This window comes from Polyodon spathula, chromosome 4 (assembly GCF_017654505.1).
Source record: "Polyodon spathula isolate WHYD16114869_AA chromosome 4, ASM1765450v1, whole genome shotgun sequence".
Lineage (NCBI taxonomy): Eukaryota > Metazoa > Chordata > Actinopteri > Acipenseriformes > Polyodontidae > Polyodon > Polyodon spathula.
The window spans coordinates 70,528,645-70,546,829 of record NC_054537.1 but is presented as its reverse complement, the minus strand read 5'-3'; the positions used below and the strand labels follow the sequence as shown (position 1 = coordinate 70,546,829).

Here is an 18,185-nt window from a genome sequence, read left to right as displayed (position 1 = left end):
TCCCCCTTCTTGGGCTGTGGACGCTCGGGCTCCTCCCACTCAGGCGCAGGACGCTCGGGCTCCTCCCCTCTTGGTGGAGGTGGCAGAACCAGCAGATATTCTTCTAGTGGGAGGGGGCAGTTGAGTGGAAAGTGCCCTCACTCCCCACAGAGGTAGCACTCCTGTGTCACCTCTATGGCTTGAAGGAAGGCTTCCCAGCTGTTCTCCTCGAGTGGCTGTGGTGGGACCAGCAGGCACTCCTCCTCCACTGGGGCAGGCTTGGGCTGTGGCTGTTCGGGATCCTCCCTCTTGGGCGTTGGCGGAGTCTGGTCTATCACCCACAACCACACTGCCGCATCCCCAACCAGACCCTGGTTCCAGGCCTCCTCATACTGGGGGTCGCCATAGGGGTAGTCCTCCCGAACGTGACCAAACTCACCACAGGCTCCGCACATGGGGGCCCCTTCAGCCCTCCATTCTTCCTGCTCGGCTGCCCAGTCCAGAGGTCCAAACAGAGTTGGAGCCCGGGTCCACCACCTCTTCTGCTGCTGCGGTTGCTGCAGCTACTGCTGTTGCCTCTGCTGCTGCTTTTTGCAGCTCCTCCTCTTTCTTTCCTCCCATCCTTCATTCCTCTTCCTCATCCTACTTCTGACACCACACGTGGAAGGAAATGGCGTTGCGGTCACTCAGACCAGAAGGAGGAACAACAGATGGGTACGGTGCAGTGGCAAATAAAATATTTAAACTAAAATAACACTGTGCTCACAGAGCAAAAAAAATATTCAAAACAACAGATCATGAACACAAAATAAACTGCACATACAGGTCAGGCTGGGCAGATTGCTGTCACTGATCCTATATTATTTTAGATTTTAGATTTCTCTCCGCGCTCGCTCGCTCTCGCTTGCTCTCCTCCGTACAGCCACCCGGAGTGAAGACAGCTGCAGATATTTATACAGGTGACCATCTCCCAATTAGCAACAAATGAATCACTTAATTCGGGAGATGGCCACCTTCTGCACAAGTTTTTAATGCGGATGGGGCTTCCCATCCATGCTGCAAAACAAAACGCACGGTGGTTCGCCGTCATCTAGACGCAAATATAAAACAATAAACAAATATAAATTAACACAGGGGTGGAGAGGGAGACCCCGTTCTAAAAATAAACAAAAATTACGATTAAACAGCAGGGCTTTCCTACCGCCCTGCTACAGACATATTTACAGATGTATACTTCAGCAACGATATAGACTACAATACCATCCAGATACAAAATTACTTTACCTCAACCTAATTTATAACTGGGACACATTAAATTGCGTCAAAATACATTACAGAACAAAACAATACAGTACAATACAACTATCTGGAGTCCAGCCACTGTCCGAGGCCCAGCAATATGCTTCAGATCTTTGAATGCAAAACTTCATAGCATTGAGGATTTAGTTGTTTTTGTTCTGTTTTCTTTTAAAACCATGTGTAGTAAAGCATAATTAGAAAACTGCTGACAACCAGTTTCAGTAAAGCTAACAAGAGACAAAGATTTAAGTTGATTAAGTACTGTGAGCCTTATTTAGACTTGAGGAATTCACTTACAAAACTTCAAATTAAATCAAAGATCATGTTTTGACAGAAACAGATTTTGAAACTGGGAGGTTTCCCATTTCACTTCTTTAATTGTCTAGACATTTGTGAGTTCTATTTCCTATATGCTTTAGCCTAGGCTTCAGAAGAAGATTTGCAATCATAATCTTGGACCATCTTCCTATGGCAGTGAGATTTGCCTCAGTTGGGGGGGGGGGGGGGGGGGGGCTGTGAAACCAGCTACAGTAAAAATCTTTAACAATTAAAAGTATGTTTCTGCTCTTGCATTTCTTGTAGAAATTCATGAAATCTAGTAGAGAGATTTTAGCTGCTTGACCTTTACCAGACATCTGCAGAGTCAGTTGATAATTTACAGCAGCCAAAACATTACCATTAACCTTACTTTTATATGCACAAAAGACCCTATTTATCATATCCCAGTTTCCTCCACCTCCTAGTGTTTTCTGGTTCACTTCAGACTAATTATCCCTACTCTTATAATAGACCTCAACAGCAAATTACATTTTGAGGACCGATTAACATAAAACCTTTAAATTAGGCCAACCATAGATCATTCAACAGAAAATCAGAGGAACCATTTAAAATCACATTTGCTTTGAAAAGGCCCAGTCAAACTCTGTTAAAGGAGGTATTGTTTAGCAATGGTTTAATGGAGCTGGAGTCACTCGTTGTCAAACACCTCAGTCTCACAAGGCTAGTACGGAAGGTACTTTACCATTAGGATTGGTTGAATTGTCTTAATAATCCATATCCCGGGTGACGTATTAAACGAACAGCAGCCAACTGAACCAATCCAAAAGTTAAGCGCACTTCTCTCTGTAGCCTATCCCTAAACGAAATGAGTCATAATTATGCGTATGCTTTTATCTAATATTAACACTGCACTGCATAACACCACTAAAATCAAACGCTGTCATGCGCTAGATAGATAGACAGATAGATAGAAGGGGGGGGGGAGGGGTCGTGCCCAGGATTCGTTGTATGTACAGACTTTTACACACACAGGTGTACTTAAAGCAAGCTGTAGCCTAATTTAATACCACCCAGTTTTATTTTCAACACTGAAAAAAAAAATGCTGTCCATGTTTATTGTGCTCTTATGAAGTCAATTACATTGTTAATACTCCTATTTTATTGCCAAGAGGAGGTGGAATCTCACTGGCATTTTGAATGTGTATTAGTCAAACTGAAAATGTTAAGTGTGAAAAAAAAAAGTAGCGTATCGTTGTTCAAATAACAGTTTCTCGTAACAGTTGATTATTTTCACATATTCACCATTCCTTAGTAAATGTATTTATTTCTACTTCGTTATTTCTCAGCAATTCCAATAATCTGTTCAAGCACCACACTGGATCCTGAATATGATAAATTCAATAGCAGACCAAACAAAAACACTGCCTACTAAGGTAAAAGGAGATTTTTGTTGTAGAACTAAAATCGCACACACATATAGGTTTGCTGGATCTCTAATCTATTATTTAAAAGACCATTTAAACTTTTAAATTACCGACTACCTTCACCTATTATCCTGAGGGAGAACCACCATATTTATCATCCTGACACTTGCTAATATTAAACTCCCAAGCAGTAAAAATCAAAGTGCCCTGCGGACTTCAAATGAAAGACTATGTGCAAGTTTAATATCCCTCCTGTTAACCTCTGTACCTCAAATTTCCCAACCCCACGTTTTACCAATTTCCATCTGGAGAAAAGGGTAAACAGGTCAGAGGACTTGTAAGACGACTCATTAAATCCCTACCCCACTCATCATAGGCTGGAATACTGCCTTATGGACTATAGAGGTGATGAATTTCTAAATCTCAAAATGTGCAAGGAAGGCACTTCAACAAGTTAGTTGACTTCACACGCATGTCAATCCTATCATGTATTCACCAGGAAATGCTGCTTTAGAATAAAGACAATATTTAGGAAGCAATTTAATAATGTGTAATCCAATATTACAACAGCAAGAGAACATTCAAAGAGGAGATTAAATGTTTAAGAGATACAAATGGCAAAATCGTAGAGGAAGAAAAAAAAATAGCAAATATGTTAAATGATTACTTTTCACAAGTTTTTACAAAGGAAGATACTGACAACATGCCCCACATGTCATCCAGTTCCTATCCAGTTTTAAATAACTTTAGCATAACTGAGGCAGAAGTGTTAAAGGGACTAGGAGCTCTTAAAATAAACAAATCCCCTGGGCCGGATGAGATCCTCCCAGTAGTACTCAAAGAAATGAAAGAAGTAATTTACAAAACGCTAACCAAGATCATGCAGCAGTCTCTTGACACAGGGGTGGTACCGACAGACTGGAAAACTGCAAACGTAATACCGATCCACAAAAAGGGAAACAAAACTGAACCAGGTAACTACAGACCAGTAAGCCTGACTTCTATTATATGCAAACTTATGGAAACTATAATAAGATCCAAAATGGAAAATTACCTATATGGTAACAGGGTCCTGGGAGACAGTCAACATGGTTTTAGGAAAGGGAGATCGTGCCTAACTAACTTGCTTGATTTTTTTGAGGATGCAACATCGATAATGGATAATTGCAAAGCATATGACATGGTTTATTTAGATTTCCAGAAAGCTTTTGACAAAGTCCCGCACAAAAGATTAATTCTCAAACTGAACGCAGTTGGGATTCAAGGAAACACATGTACATGGATTAGGGAGTGGTTAACATGTAGAAAACAGAAAGTACTGATTAGAGGAAAAACCTCAGAATGGAGTGTGGTAACCAGCGGTGTACCACAGGGATCAGTATTAGGTCCTCTGCTATTCCTAATCTACATTAATGATTTAGATTCTGGTATAGTAAGCAAACTTGTTAAATTTGCAGACGACACAAAAATAGGAGGAGTGGCAAACACTGTTGCAGCAGCAAAGGTCATTCAAAATGATCTAGACAAGATTCAGAACTGGGCAGACACATGGCAAATGACATTTAATAGAGAAAAGTGTAAGGTACTGCACGCAGGAAATAAAAATGTACATTATAAATATCATATGGGAGATATTGAAATTGGAGAAGGAATCTATGAAAAAGACCTAGGAGTTTTTGTTGACTCAGAAATGTCTTCATCTAGACAATGTGGGGAAGCTATAAAAAAGGCTAACAAGATGCTCGGATACATTGTGAAAAGTGTTGAATTTAAATCAAGGGAAGTAATGTTAAAACTGTACAATGCACTAGTAAGACCTCATCTTGAATATTGTGTTCAGTTCTGGTCACCTCGCTATAAAAAAGATATTGCTGCTCTAGAAAGAGTGCAAAGAAGAGCGACCAGAATTATTCCGGGCTTAAAAGGCATGTCATATGCAGACAGGCTAAAAGAATTGAATCTGTTCAGTCTTGAACAAAGAAGACTACGTGGCGACCTAATTCAAGCATTCAAAATTCTAAAAGGTATTGACAGTGTCGACCCAAGGGACTTTTTCAGCCTGAAAAAAGAAACAAGGACCAGGGTCACAAATGGAGTTTAGAAAAAGGGGCATTCAGAACAGAAAATAGGAGACACTTTTTTTTACACAGAGAATTGTGAGGGTCTGGAATCAACTCCCCAGTAATGTTGTTGAAGCTGACACCCTGGGATCCTTCAAGAAGCTGCTTGATGAGATTTTGGGATCAATAAGCTACTAACAACCAAACGAGCAAGATGGGCCGAATGGCCTCCTCTCGTTTGTAAACTTTCTTATGTTCTTTCTTATGTTATAAATTAAAAAATAGGGTAACTACTATGTAATGGGGGTCCGATTTGTGCTCCTATTATATCTATCGTCACTGAAAAGTGAATTTGAAGGCAGCTGAACTCTCAGAGGCTCAGAGGTTCTGGGGATTGTTTGTACAGAAATCCCAACTAAGTTTGTGGATTTGAATCACAAGAATGAGGCAATGAAGGGATGAGAAACAGACAAATATGAGAAAGAACCACGTATCAGTTTAGCAAAGAAAAAGGAAACAATGAAAGTCACAACGATATCCAAAACATCGGAAACACCCAAAGTTCAAATGAATAAGAATCATTGGAGGGGGAAAGATGCTCTCAATAAAGATATGATGAAACTTAGAGAAAGTGTAAAAATAAACATGAAATAAATTGAGCCACAAATGTTATTTCAGTCTTTCATGTCCTTCCTACACTGAAAGAAAAGCAAAAGGGAAACCCCTGAAATGTCAAAATGTGTTGGGCAACAAGAACACACATATGGAATTCATGTATGCCAATATAACAAGAAACAGAGCAGTACTCTTGCCAGGCAGTATTTATGAGGATGAAGACAGTGGTGACTATACAGGCTTTGAAGTTAAATGACACCGTTACAGCTGAAAATGAAAGGAACTCAAATTCCCTTTTATTTTGTTAAAATGCAAATTTCATAAAATTTGTTTTATTATTTTATATTTTTGATTACATGATAAGCTGTGTTTACTGGGTTACTAACTTTACAAGACAAATCAGTATAAGATTACAACAACAGGAGCACCAGGAAAATACAAAAAAAAAAAACAGTATTTTATTCTTTCTACATTGTGTCTAATTGTGTAATACACTGGTATGAGTGACGTAAGTAACAATGGCATGTCTTGTTCCCTTAGCTACACAAATGCAGTTGCTTTTTTCAGTTTTAAACTATTTGGTTTTACCAAAAGCCAAATTACGTCAATAAAACACAACTGAGTTTCGATAATTTTTTAAAAATAAATAAAATCACAACTAAGTTCAATATGTCCTATATAAATAGAGTATGACATTGTGCGAATTGTAGTTTGTCTACCATAAACAAACAGTGGCCAGATTTATCCCACCTACCGGTAACCCCAAGTGTGGGCAAATTACATCCGCAGCAAACTAAGATCTGATGGACGGGTCATTACGAAGACAGTAAATAATCATAGCTGCACATCAGGTGAGGAAATCTCTTAAAGAATGCCACAACACAGTGTTCCATGTGACATATGCTTATTTCAGAACAGTTTGACTTTTATAAAAGGGATTTTAAGCATGTTCCATGTTCTCCAGAGACAGCTAGTTTATATTTAAATATCTGCGGAATTTTTCCTTTGTCATTGGGAAGTTTTACAAAGATATAAATACACCCCGGTATTACCTGTCATTTTGTATCCATAGGCAGCAAGCTGTCCAGCCATGTACTCTCCATCTGAATTGTTGTGTGAGCAGCCCCACGTCCGCATCCAGATCTTCTGTGTACCAGGGATAACACTGAAACACAGCATAACAACTGAGACCAGGAGAAGAGTATGTTATCCAAAGACAAAACAAACCAAAGGTTATTTGTTTTAAAGTGAAGAACATATGCTATTCAAAAGATGGTACTCTGTGTCATAGAAACAAACAGGCCAGACAGCTAACATAAAAGGCGGCAGAGACAAAGTAGTCAGCAATATGAACAAAACATTTCACGTGTACAAAAGACAGCCAAGAAGGAATAAATCAGTTGTGGGTTATTTACACTATAAACATATCTGAGAGCAGTAGCCCATTTACAAAATTCTGGAGTACTAGAATGTTGTCAATACTGTTTAACAGGAGATCTGTGCCGACAGTCTGACGTATGCATAGTGTTGCAGGAAGAGGGCAGCAGCCTCAGAAGATCTGTCAGTCATGGAAGTGACACGGGGGGGGGGGGGGGGGGGTGGCTTTCCCTTTCTCTGAATGTCTGAGAGGTGGGCCTTGGGGGGGATTGTTCTTTTATAGGGCTAACACTCTGTTGTTGCCTCAGATCTGCCCCTACAGGACATCAACAAGCCAGCGTTAGCTTTGCAGCCAGACTAAGAAACAAAAGGAGACCACTCATAAACAAAATAAGAAAGGAAATACAGCAGTAGCAGGGAAACCTTGGGCAGACCCCCGAAAGTATATTTTAACCTACGCAGTTGAGGGAACTATAGTGTAGGTCGGAGTCTCAGGCCATGCGGGTAGAGACGGTCAGAGAAACACTGCAGAGTGCAGCATCTTTATTTTGTAGTTTTGTTAAGTGCTTTATTTTCTCTTCTTTGTGCCTTCTGTTTGGATTATTGTTTTGGAGTATTGTGTCAGTGAATTAACCCTTTGCAGTCCATTTATTCAGTGCTTGTCAGGCAAGTCAGGTCCAGTTTATTTTCACATGCACCGTTTATTTTACACACGCTGTTTAAAATATATTTTTTTCAGAGTAAAACAGGTTTAAAAGGCACTGAATCGCAAAAGGACACAGTACTATATCTCCAGCCAAGCCCCACCCCTTGTTCGCTGTATTTTTCACATACCTTTATAAACATACATACTCATAAATCCTCTCCTGATCACTCGTTTTACCAGCAAACTCCTCAATAATGCAATCCAAGTCATTAATTTATTACAGTAATGTAATATTACTTTATTTTACAATTACATTTTTTCGTCTTCAGAAAATATTATTCAATTAAGAAACGGCCATGGTCTAAAATTGCTAATTAGAGCTTCATAGAAAAAGGCAGGTAGCGTGGAAGAATATTATCACACCATCCTCATATAGACAGGATTTATTTGAACTTTGTCTTACTCAAACATTGCTTTTTTTTTTGTTGCGTTTCAGCAGACATGGAGTGAAGTCACATAATGAATAAACTCTCAAAACAAACTGACATGGTATGTCTTCAATTACTATACATTTAAAATGTGTATTTCACTAATGTGCCGATTACATTTTTACCAGTTTCAAAACGCTTCAGATGAGTTCTGAAATAGTCATTTTTTAAAAGGGAAATAAAACAAAAACCATCAAAGTGTGAGTATTGTGATTTTTATTTAAGTTTAGCGGAGTATTAATATTTCTAAATAATGCAGGAAGATTGTGCTTCACTGATTTTAGTATCCAATTATATGATGACATAAAAACTGTAAAGTTCATGAGTAGCACTCTCTACAGTGGCAGAATCACCAGAAGCCTGCTTCGCCCACGCTGTACCAGTAGATTCGCTGGTGCCCGAGCGAGCTCTGCACTAGTAATGTGAGGGAAATCAGAGACAGTTAATGCTTTGTAAGAATGGTCTCAAAATAATAGGTTTACTTCGAGAGCCTGGAGTCTCGATTGAGGTTGATATTTATGATAATAACTTGCGAAAGTTAATAAACTGAGTGCGAAGGTTGTTACTAGTTACTGTGAAAAATGCATGCATTTTAGTCTTAGGGAACACTGTTTGGGATACAATGCGTTCAGGTCAGAAATGCCATTCACAATCTTTACAGGACCCGTTCGTATCAGCAGGAAGATTGGTGCTGACTTGGGAGAGGCTACAAGCGACAACGATCTGAGAACGCTTATTTTTATTATGATTATTGTTCGAATAGTGTTTATTATTAGGATTAGTATAAATACTTTACCCGGTAACAGCGCGGTTGTGGGTTCGAGTGTAAAAAAAAAACGAGTCATTTGTACACATACTTTCAAATCTTGACTACAGTATTTTCATTTCGTGACAAGCACGGCAATGTGTGCATGTTAAATGGTTGAAATAATACAACAGCATATACTGAAAGGCTTCGCTTAGCCACTTGTACAGAAGACACTCTGGGCTCTCTTTGGTTACCGTACACATTACTAAACATAAAAAAATGAAAAACCATAATAAAAGAATATGCGTGTGAGCTAAAGTTTTTTGCATTTTCTTTCCCCCCGGGTTTTTTTCAGGAAAGAGTCCATTTGTGTTCACAATGCAGTTTGCAAGTGCACTCGGCTCGTTTATATGGTGTATGAACCAATGTCCTGCAAGGCATATTGAAAGACGGCAGCTATTGATGTATTGCTCTGGTTTTTAACAGTGCATGTTTTAGATTCTTACATATTGCTGTGGAAGAAAGCACCGGGGGAGCACTTCACTAATTTAATGAATACATTTCTTGAAAGTAGGATTCTGAAAATTCTGCATGATTCTCCAAATGTCGGCATTAAACAAAGTAATTTGAGAAAAGATTTTACTATATTTTACTATTTTTTTATTTGTCAAATTCTGTAAGATTTTGGTGTCTGGCCAAAATTTCTACAAGAACTTCAGTTTCTTTCACTGTCCATTAGGATTACCAAATTTCCACAGTGAAAAACTGGGAAGTTTTTTTTTTTTTTTCCTTTAAATTTACTGATGCCATAGCAACTCTGAAGCCAAAATAACAGTATATAAAATAACACAATAGTTTAAAAATGAAATATTGGACAGATTTATTGCAGATAACATTACTGATACATTGTCTTCTCATTAAAACATGTTAAATCTACAAAAAGGTTTAACAAATATTTATTTTTTAATGGCGCTAACACACAAACTAATACATTACTCTGCTATTAACTTGCCGAGCAGGGTAATACAGTTTTGTACTTATTGGGCCAGTTAAAATTGTATCTGTGTCAGTAAAAACACTACCTCAGTGGCCCAAGGGGCCAGTAGTAAAAAATCTAAATGTACAGCCCTGCACAGTTTTGAGAGGAAATCTAAGATTCATCCTCAGTATTGCTGTCTTGTTAAGTCAGAGGTCAACTTCACAATCACAGGTCAACGCAAAGTATACAACTACATTTTGCCCAAGAACTTAAAAATATGACGCTGTATTTTATGTGGATTGTGAGTACTTAATGAAGTAACAGCAGCACATTCACAAAAAAAAACTTAAATCCAAGATGGCCACCAGGCAGGAAATGCAGTTGAATTTGGCGCATAAAAAAAGCATTAAGATGAGTTTAAGTAAAAACTATTTATAACCTATTTTTGGGGTTTTGTTTGTTGAAATCTAAAAATATGTTTGACCACCCTACTCAAGCAAGTTTTGCATGGCATGGAATATCGCTTGTGCCAAAAGTCCTTATTCAGATGAATGAATCTTTTATAAAACTGGAGTGCTGGAGCTTGACTAGAGAATGCATGTTTATATGTTACATTGCAGGTCTAAAATGTGTATTATATTTACATATCGTCATGAGTAGGGTACTGTAATCCCTTTCAAAATACAGCACATTTGTCATCCACAAAGCTCTCAAAAGTATTTAACACACACACCAAAAATTTCAATAAAATAAAAGCAGCTTTTTTGAAAACTGAGCATTCAGATCTTCAAGGGAAGAGCTTGTCAAAAAGAATCCTTACAAAAATGTGTCTGTGGTGTTTTTAGTGAACTCAGGACAGTTATCGTATTTTGCATCATAACTGTATATTTTATTTCAAGTGCACAATACATACAGTATAAACCTAAACAATGGAAAAACACCAGTGCTAATACATTGTGTATTTTTTTGTACTGCAGAGCTACAAACTGAATTACTTTGGAATTTACTTTTTTTTTTTTTTTATGTACTTTAAAATAATTCCAAACCCTTGGAATGGCATAGTGATGAAATATGTCATACAATAAAAACTGCTTACTTCAAGCGAGTACCTGAGTTATAGTGCATGAATTAAAAACAATATAGGTTTTAAAAATAGCTTGAATTTTGCATGAAAAACTTTACGCAAGCTTTCTAGCAATTAGTTGGAAAATGTTTTTCCTTTATGAAACTTCTATTATACCATGGTTACCTAACCATTCTGAGGTTATATTTGGGCCATCTGTACAATTTTAAATTGTTTTAGGTCAATATTAAATGTTATATGGTTTAAATCAGGAGATAGATTGATAGATCGATAGATAGATCTTAAACCTGAAAACTACCCCTTCACCAGGAAGTTTAAGAGCACCCATTACCTATCAGCCTGGGGGTCTTCAGTCTGTTGTCTTCTTTTGCTGGCTCTAGGAACAATGCTTTTCCTTGCAAACTGACGGTCATGTGGTTTGGGATCTTGTGCAGACACCATATCCTCAATGTCATCTAGTACTGAATCACAAGCAGCCTGCATGGTCTGAAAAACAAGAAAATGTCAATGTTTATACATACATTTTACACTTTTTATAATCTTACAGGCCCGTTGTTGATCAAAATTAACGATTTCCACTGGTAGATCAATATAAATATTTTATACATTATTCCTTCTGTGCACGCTGCCTCATCATAATTGTTGGTTATACCAGTGCCAAGGTAAGTATAAGTTCCTTCCCTCGTTGAAGCTTTCTGGCCACTCTACACTAATTCCCCATCCTCCTGCTATATACAGTAGCAGAGGTGTATGCAAGCCATACGCTCCGTTTTAAGTCCAAGGAAGTAAAGCAAAGCCAAGCAGAAAGGGTCACATTAATGTCACTTTGTGCTTAAATGTAACAAGTGCTTAACAAAACAAACAAAAAAAAAAAGCAAAAAAAACACAGTACTCCAATGACAAATCATCGGCAAGAGCATCCGTTGCGCACGCATATGGGAAGACGCCACCACCTCACAGGCAAGATTATGGTAAGCACTAACCTATTCATGGTTTTACTGTAGCAGTTAACTATCAAGTGTCAAAAAACCCTCAACGTACACATAAAATATGAGCTCAAATGGCAGTCTAATAATGATAGATACATGCATGGTATATCTACTGACTGGTTAATATACTATAACTAAACTACAGCAAATGGTTAATTGTATATTAATTGCTTATTTAGAACACTCAAAATAAAATATTACCTTGTACTGCCACCTCCACTTGGTCTATACAGATAGTGCTGATATGGTTACTCACTTAGATGGATGGATGAGATGGACTCCTATATATATATATATATATATATTTATATTATATATTGAGTTATAAAATAAAATATTGCATTCATTTTAACTTGAAAGACAGTACGGTGCTCTACAGATGCATCGTTTGTTTTAAACATGCATTTAATTTTTATTAGCTGATAATTAATTTAAATCAGCAAGACAATCCTAGAAATTCCACGATTTTCCCATCCCCTTACCGGTACTGGAAAATAGCTACCTGTGCATTGCTTTTTGTATTACGTGTTTATTTTAACTCGGAAATGACTGCACAAAAACACACGTTGATGTAACTTTTACAGTGTTAAATACTTATTAATTGGCATTGCCACGCATTTCCGAAGCAAAACAAACAGGCAGTTGCGCACACGTGTTGCAGTTTAACTGTAGCATGCACAAACACACCTCACCTCTAGTATTTAAAGTTTCCCCAGCTAAGGTGAGAAGAGTCCTTTAATATAATGTCCACAGGGATATACGTTGTCTTCACAGGTTCGGGTTTGCAGGATAGTTTTCTCTCTTCTCAGACGTGTTTTAACTGGACTCTACCATATTGGATTTCCCTCTGACCTCTTCTTGCTACGGCATCCGTTAAAAGCCAAACTTGTCACAGACGCAAAGGCAGCAAAGCTTGGGGGAGCCTTTGAGCGGGAACATTTGACAGGCTGCATTAAAACGATTATATTCAATATGACAGATGTTATTAAATCCTGATATACGTCGAATGATAACAAAATATGCATGGGGTTTATTAAGAGTTTGTTTTTGGTAGAACTGAGCCAACACAGCCACAGAATGGTCCACGATTCTGCCATACAGTTTGATGAGTGGCATGTTGAAAGATCCAGTCCCTTTTTTTTTTTTGCAGGTCTTCTTGATTCGGGTGAAGTCAATTTATCCTGCCACAAAACGCTATTTCATTCCCACATTTAGAAAAAAGTCGGCTACTGTATGTGCAGAAAAGTGACGCTCAGTTGCACTGCTATTGTAAAACAGGAAGCAAATTTGTTGTGTTGTGACCAGAAAAACGTAATTCCCCAGCAAAACACTAAGGTGTGTGAGGATGCTATTAAACTAATGAACATGTTTTCTAAACCTTGGTAATAATAAATACAAACATTTTAGTAATATTGTTTGTATTACTACAATAAGATCATTGTTAAGTGTCGTTTTAATCTTCTGTAAATCTAGATATAAACTTGTATTCTTAAACTCAACACATTTGCGTACCTCAACATATAATCATAAAACATGCATGTTATTACATTAAGAACGTGTTTACAGAAGAATGCTGCATTTCGAACACAGTAACTTGTTAAAGTCAAGTGTATGTTGCTGCAGAAAGAAGGCTCTCGCAGGGAGCTCACATGGGCTAGTTCTGGGTGCGCAACTGGTAATTTATGTCGTGCTTCATTCACCCGCCACACCCCTACCACGTGACCATAAACAGGGTGTGGGAGACGGACAACACTGAACATTGTGATTACCCTGTGAGAATATAGCTGGTGATCCACAGCCAACACGCAATGACCCTTAGGTTTAAGGTTAGCTTATTGTTGTGTGCATTTAAAGTCACGTCCAATACCCAACGAACCTTAGTTTTAGGGTTAGGTGACTGTTATGAAATAAACTTAGTACCTAAATTCATCACCCTTATTATGCGATCGGGTTGTAGCATGTAATGTTCTGCAGCAATATCACTCTTGCTAATGTAGTTGCACAATGGAAACGTTAAGAGTTGAACAGAAGGGGGCAGCAATGTTCAATGTTCCGAGCAAACTGCCAGCCTCCAGTTTAGAATTGCTCCGTGTTAGTATGTACAATAATGGAGAAAATGTTAATACACTATAACTAGTTTGGACAAATAAAGTTATCTAAAAGGTCCTTTATAGGATAACAGCAAGAAAATAAAAGTAACACAACTACTTAAAATGAGTATTTCATGGCAATACCATGTAACAACATAGTACTGTATGACCACATCAATTCTTACACATGATTTATAAACAGGTTGTTTATTCCGCCTTTTAACATCATATACAAAGTCATTGTTTAATTTAATCAATAATAACTTCACAATATATCCACTGTAATATGTAGGCCCTAATCAACAACATTTCCATATACATTCTGCATATATACTCAACCATTTTGCAGCAGACAGTTACCACAAGGCAATGAAACCTAAGTACTGTAGAGGAAAGTGTAAAGTGTGTCAATTTCTAATTATGCAGAAATAGTTCCTTCTTTAGCACAAGTTGTACAATATATCAGGGTATTTGGAGGCTGTATTTTTGTCCGTCTGACTGACGTGAAATGAAAAAAATAACTTGTTTAAAAAAATTCTAAAAAATAAATAATGGAAAAGTGGGGCGTCCATATGTATTCACCCCCTTTGCTATTAAGCCTCTAAATAAGATCTGGTGCAACCAATTACCTTCAGAAGTCACATAATTAGTTAAATAAAGTCCACCTGTGTGCAATCTAAGTGTCACATGATCTGTCACATTATCTCAGTATATATACACCTGTTCTGAAAGGCCCCAGAGTCTGCAACACCACTAAGCAAGTGGCACCATGAAGACCAAGGAGCTCTCCAAACAGATCAGGGTTGGGTTATAAAAAAATATCCAAAACTTTGAACATCCCACAGAGCACCATTAAAGCCATTATTAAAAAATGGAAAGAATATGGCGCCATAACAAACCTGGCAAGAGAGGGCCACCCACCAAAACTCACGGACCAGGCAAGGAGGGCATTAATCAGAGAGGCAACAAAAGACCAAAGATAACCCTGAAGGAGCTGCAAAGCTCCACAGCGGAGATTGGAGTATCTGTCCATAGGACCACTTTAAGCTGTACACTCCACAGAGCTGGGCTTTATGGAAGAGTCGCCAGAGTTGCTTAAAGAGAAAAATAAGCAAACACGTTTAGTGTTCACCAAAAGGCATGTGGGAGACTCCCCAAACATATGGAAGAAGGTACTCTGGTCAGATGAGACTTTTTGGCCATCAACACCTCTCATCACCCCGAGAACACCATCCCCACAGTGAAGTATGGTGGTGGCAGCATCATGCTATGGGATGTTTTTCATCGGCAGGGACTGGGAAACTGGTCAGAATTGAAGGAATGATGGATGGCGCTAAATCCAGGAAAATCTTGAGGGAAACCTGTTTCAGTCTTCCAGAGATTTGAGACTGGGACAGAGGTTCACCTTCCAGCAGGACAATGACCCTAAGCATACTGCTAAAGCAACACTCGAGTGGTTTAAGGTGAAACATTTAAATGTCTTGGAATGGCCTAGTCAAAGCCCATACCTCAATCCAATTGAGAATCTATGGTATGACTTAGATTGCTGTACACCAGCGGAACCCATCCAACTTGAAGGAGCTGGAGCAGTTTTGCCTTGAAGAATGGGCAAAAATCCTAGTGGCTAGATGTGCCAACCTTAAAGAGACATACCCCAAGAGAATTGCAGCTGTAATTGCTGCAAAAGATGGCTCTACAAAGTATTGACTTTGGGGGGGTGAATACTTATGCACGCTCAAGTTCTCTGTTTTTTTGTCTTATTTCTTGCTTGTTTCACAATAAAAAATATTTTGCATCTTCAAAGTGGTAGGCATGTTGTGTAAATCAAATGAGACAAACCCCTAAAAAATCCATTAATTCCAGGTTGTAAGGCAACAAAATAGGAAAAATGCCAAGGGGTGGTCAATACTTTTGCAAGCCACTGTATCTAGAGAAGTTAGTCCATTGTGATGAAACTAGGAACCAAGTCATGTAGTGCAAAATCACAGACTATAAGGAGATGGTGTGCCTCTCTTTCATTTCCTTCAATTATTTAGGGAAACCCATGGCAAATTCTTATGAAAACTTGCCAATGGACATTGTTTACCACAAGTTATTTAATGCACAAATCCTGGAAGTGTAGAGGCTATCTGTGCAACCTTCAGTATTGTCACACTTAAATTTCTACACATCAAGCTTATATAATTCTGCTGATTTGGTCTGGTAATACTTTAGGACAAGCTATTGAAAGTGGAATCTGAAGGCACCAGTCTGTCTCCATGATAAACTTGCATATCTGCATGTGCATTTTTAACTCTGCATAAAAAGTGCTTCCTACCTTCTATTCTAAACTTTAATCAGCTTCCATTTATGGCCTCTTGTTATACTCTGCTAAATCTGAAGCAGTGTCTTGGGTTAACTATACCATTTATGGTTTTATAGACTTTAATAAAGTCCCTTCTTTCCCTTTTTTTTTGTTTCTAGATGAAGAGATTTAATTATTTTAATCTTTTTTAATGACATAGCTCATGTCATTAAGTCCTGGGGTCTGCCTAGTTACCCAGTTTTTCATAGTGGGGCTTTACTAGGGCATTGTATAATCTCAGCATAACTTCCCTAGACTTATATTCCACACTATTGACAATGTAGCCTAACAAATGATTTTTACTTGCTTCACCACATGGGTGAGGGAGTTTTAATGAGTCCACCCCCCCCGCCCCGCCCCTGATCATTTTCAGTCTTTATTCCCCATTTCCATCAACTTAATTATTATGCCCAATATGCCACAAGTTTGCCCAGTTACACAGCAAATTCAAAACCTTTGAACCATTACTCCCTCAAGTTTGGTATCTACAAATTTAACAATCTTGCACTGTGTAAGCCATTCGAATAAACGAGGAACAGTAAGGGTTCAAGTACCAACCCTTGTGGTACTCCAAGATTTTACACCACTCAATTACTGTTTTTAACCAGTTTTCGAGCACATCTTCAACTATCACCAGGTACAGTCACAACTCCAGTTTACTGAGTCCCTTCCTGTCTGCATGCCTTACAATTGAATCCATCGCTACAGTCTGCCTCCGTCTATCCCCTTACACTACTGAGATTCAGGAATGCACCAAATCAGTAACACAAACCTCACAACACCCATGTCTTAATAATCTCCAGACACAAGTTTGCTTCATATTTTTTTATTGCTCTTATTCAAGGTTTGGCAATTTCAAACCTTCAGTTTATAAAAACAATTTCTACACGGCATCCTCTTCGAAGGTAAAGAATGACACCTCTTGGTCACACTGTTCACTGATAGTTGTATTTACAGAAAGGACATAAAGGCATTTCCCTGTTCATTGAACAAAATACAAAGCGAGATTACAATAATTTGTATTCTTTACATTTTGTACACAAGTTATTTTTGAAAAAAAAAAAAAACACCCAAATCTGAAAATCAAAACCTCTTCTGCCTTTATTCCCAAAACACAAATTTACTTTCATGCGCACACACACACACACTATAAAATAATAATTTTTTTTATTTAAATATTTTTAAAGCTTCGAAATTTTCCCAATGTTACAATACAATCCATTGTGGTAAAATGTTAACTATCAATTCTGTCCTCTCTCAAACATTCTGGCAGTGTTTGTAAGACCGGTCACAAAGGCGGGGGGGGGGGGGGGGGGGGGGGGGGGGGGGGGGGGGGTATGAAAAATGCTAATGCACTATTGCATTTACTGTACAGATCTAATTAAAATGAACACTGCTTTACCATGCACCAGTACCAAAGGATTCTTGCACTTTCATAATGTTTCTACAAAATACATGTCAAACAATATTCTTAGTTTCTAAAAGGGTAGATTTTAATAGCAGCAAGTCAACGGCACCAGACACACACTCAAGACTTGGATTTAACACACTGAATGGCAGGAAGACCAATCAAGTTGCTCTTCTCAACAGGACAGCCAAACTGAGGTAAAACTAAGTCAAATAGACCGAGGCTACAGCTAATAGCAGCCACAGCATTTGTACATTAGTTGAGAAAAAATGCAAGTAAAAACAAAGAATCACAACCTAGAAATAAATGATATATTTCACTTTATTTTTGGGAATTGTATGAATGATAAATACGTAACTGGAAATCTCTAACTCTA

At 38.1% G+C, this 18,185-nt stretch overlaps 1 protein-coding gene across 1 annotated transcript in view; it reads right to left on the bottom strand.

Moving 5' to 3' along the window:
* Positions 1 to 12,831, bottom strand: part of cdkal1 (CDK5 regulatory subunit associated protein 1-like 1) — a 410,621-nt gene extending 397,790 nt beyond the window's left edge. Inside the window, exons 1-3 of the mRNA XM_041248498.1 lie at positions 12,660 to 12,831; positions 11,310 to 11,464; positions 6,709 to 6,821 (exon numbers count right to left, since the gene is read on the bottom strand). Coding sequence (XP_041104432.1) covers positions 6,709 to 6,821; positions 11,310 to 11,461 — 265 coding nt within the window. The 5' untranslated portion in view covers positions 11,462 to 11,464; positions 12,660 to 12,831. The remainder of the gene's footprint in view (positions 1 to 6,708; positions 6,822 to 11,309; positions 11,465 to 12,659) is intronic.
* Between the last annotated feature and the right edge of the window lie 5,354 nt (positions 12,832 to 18,185).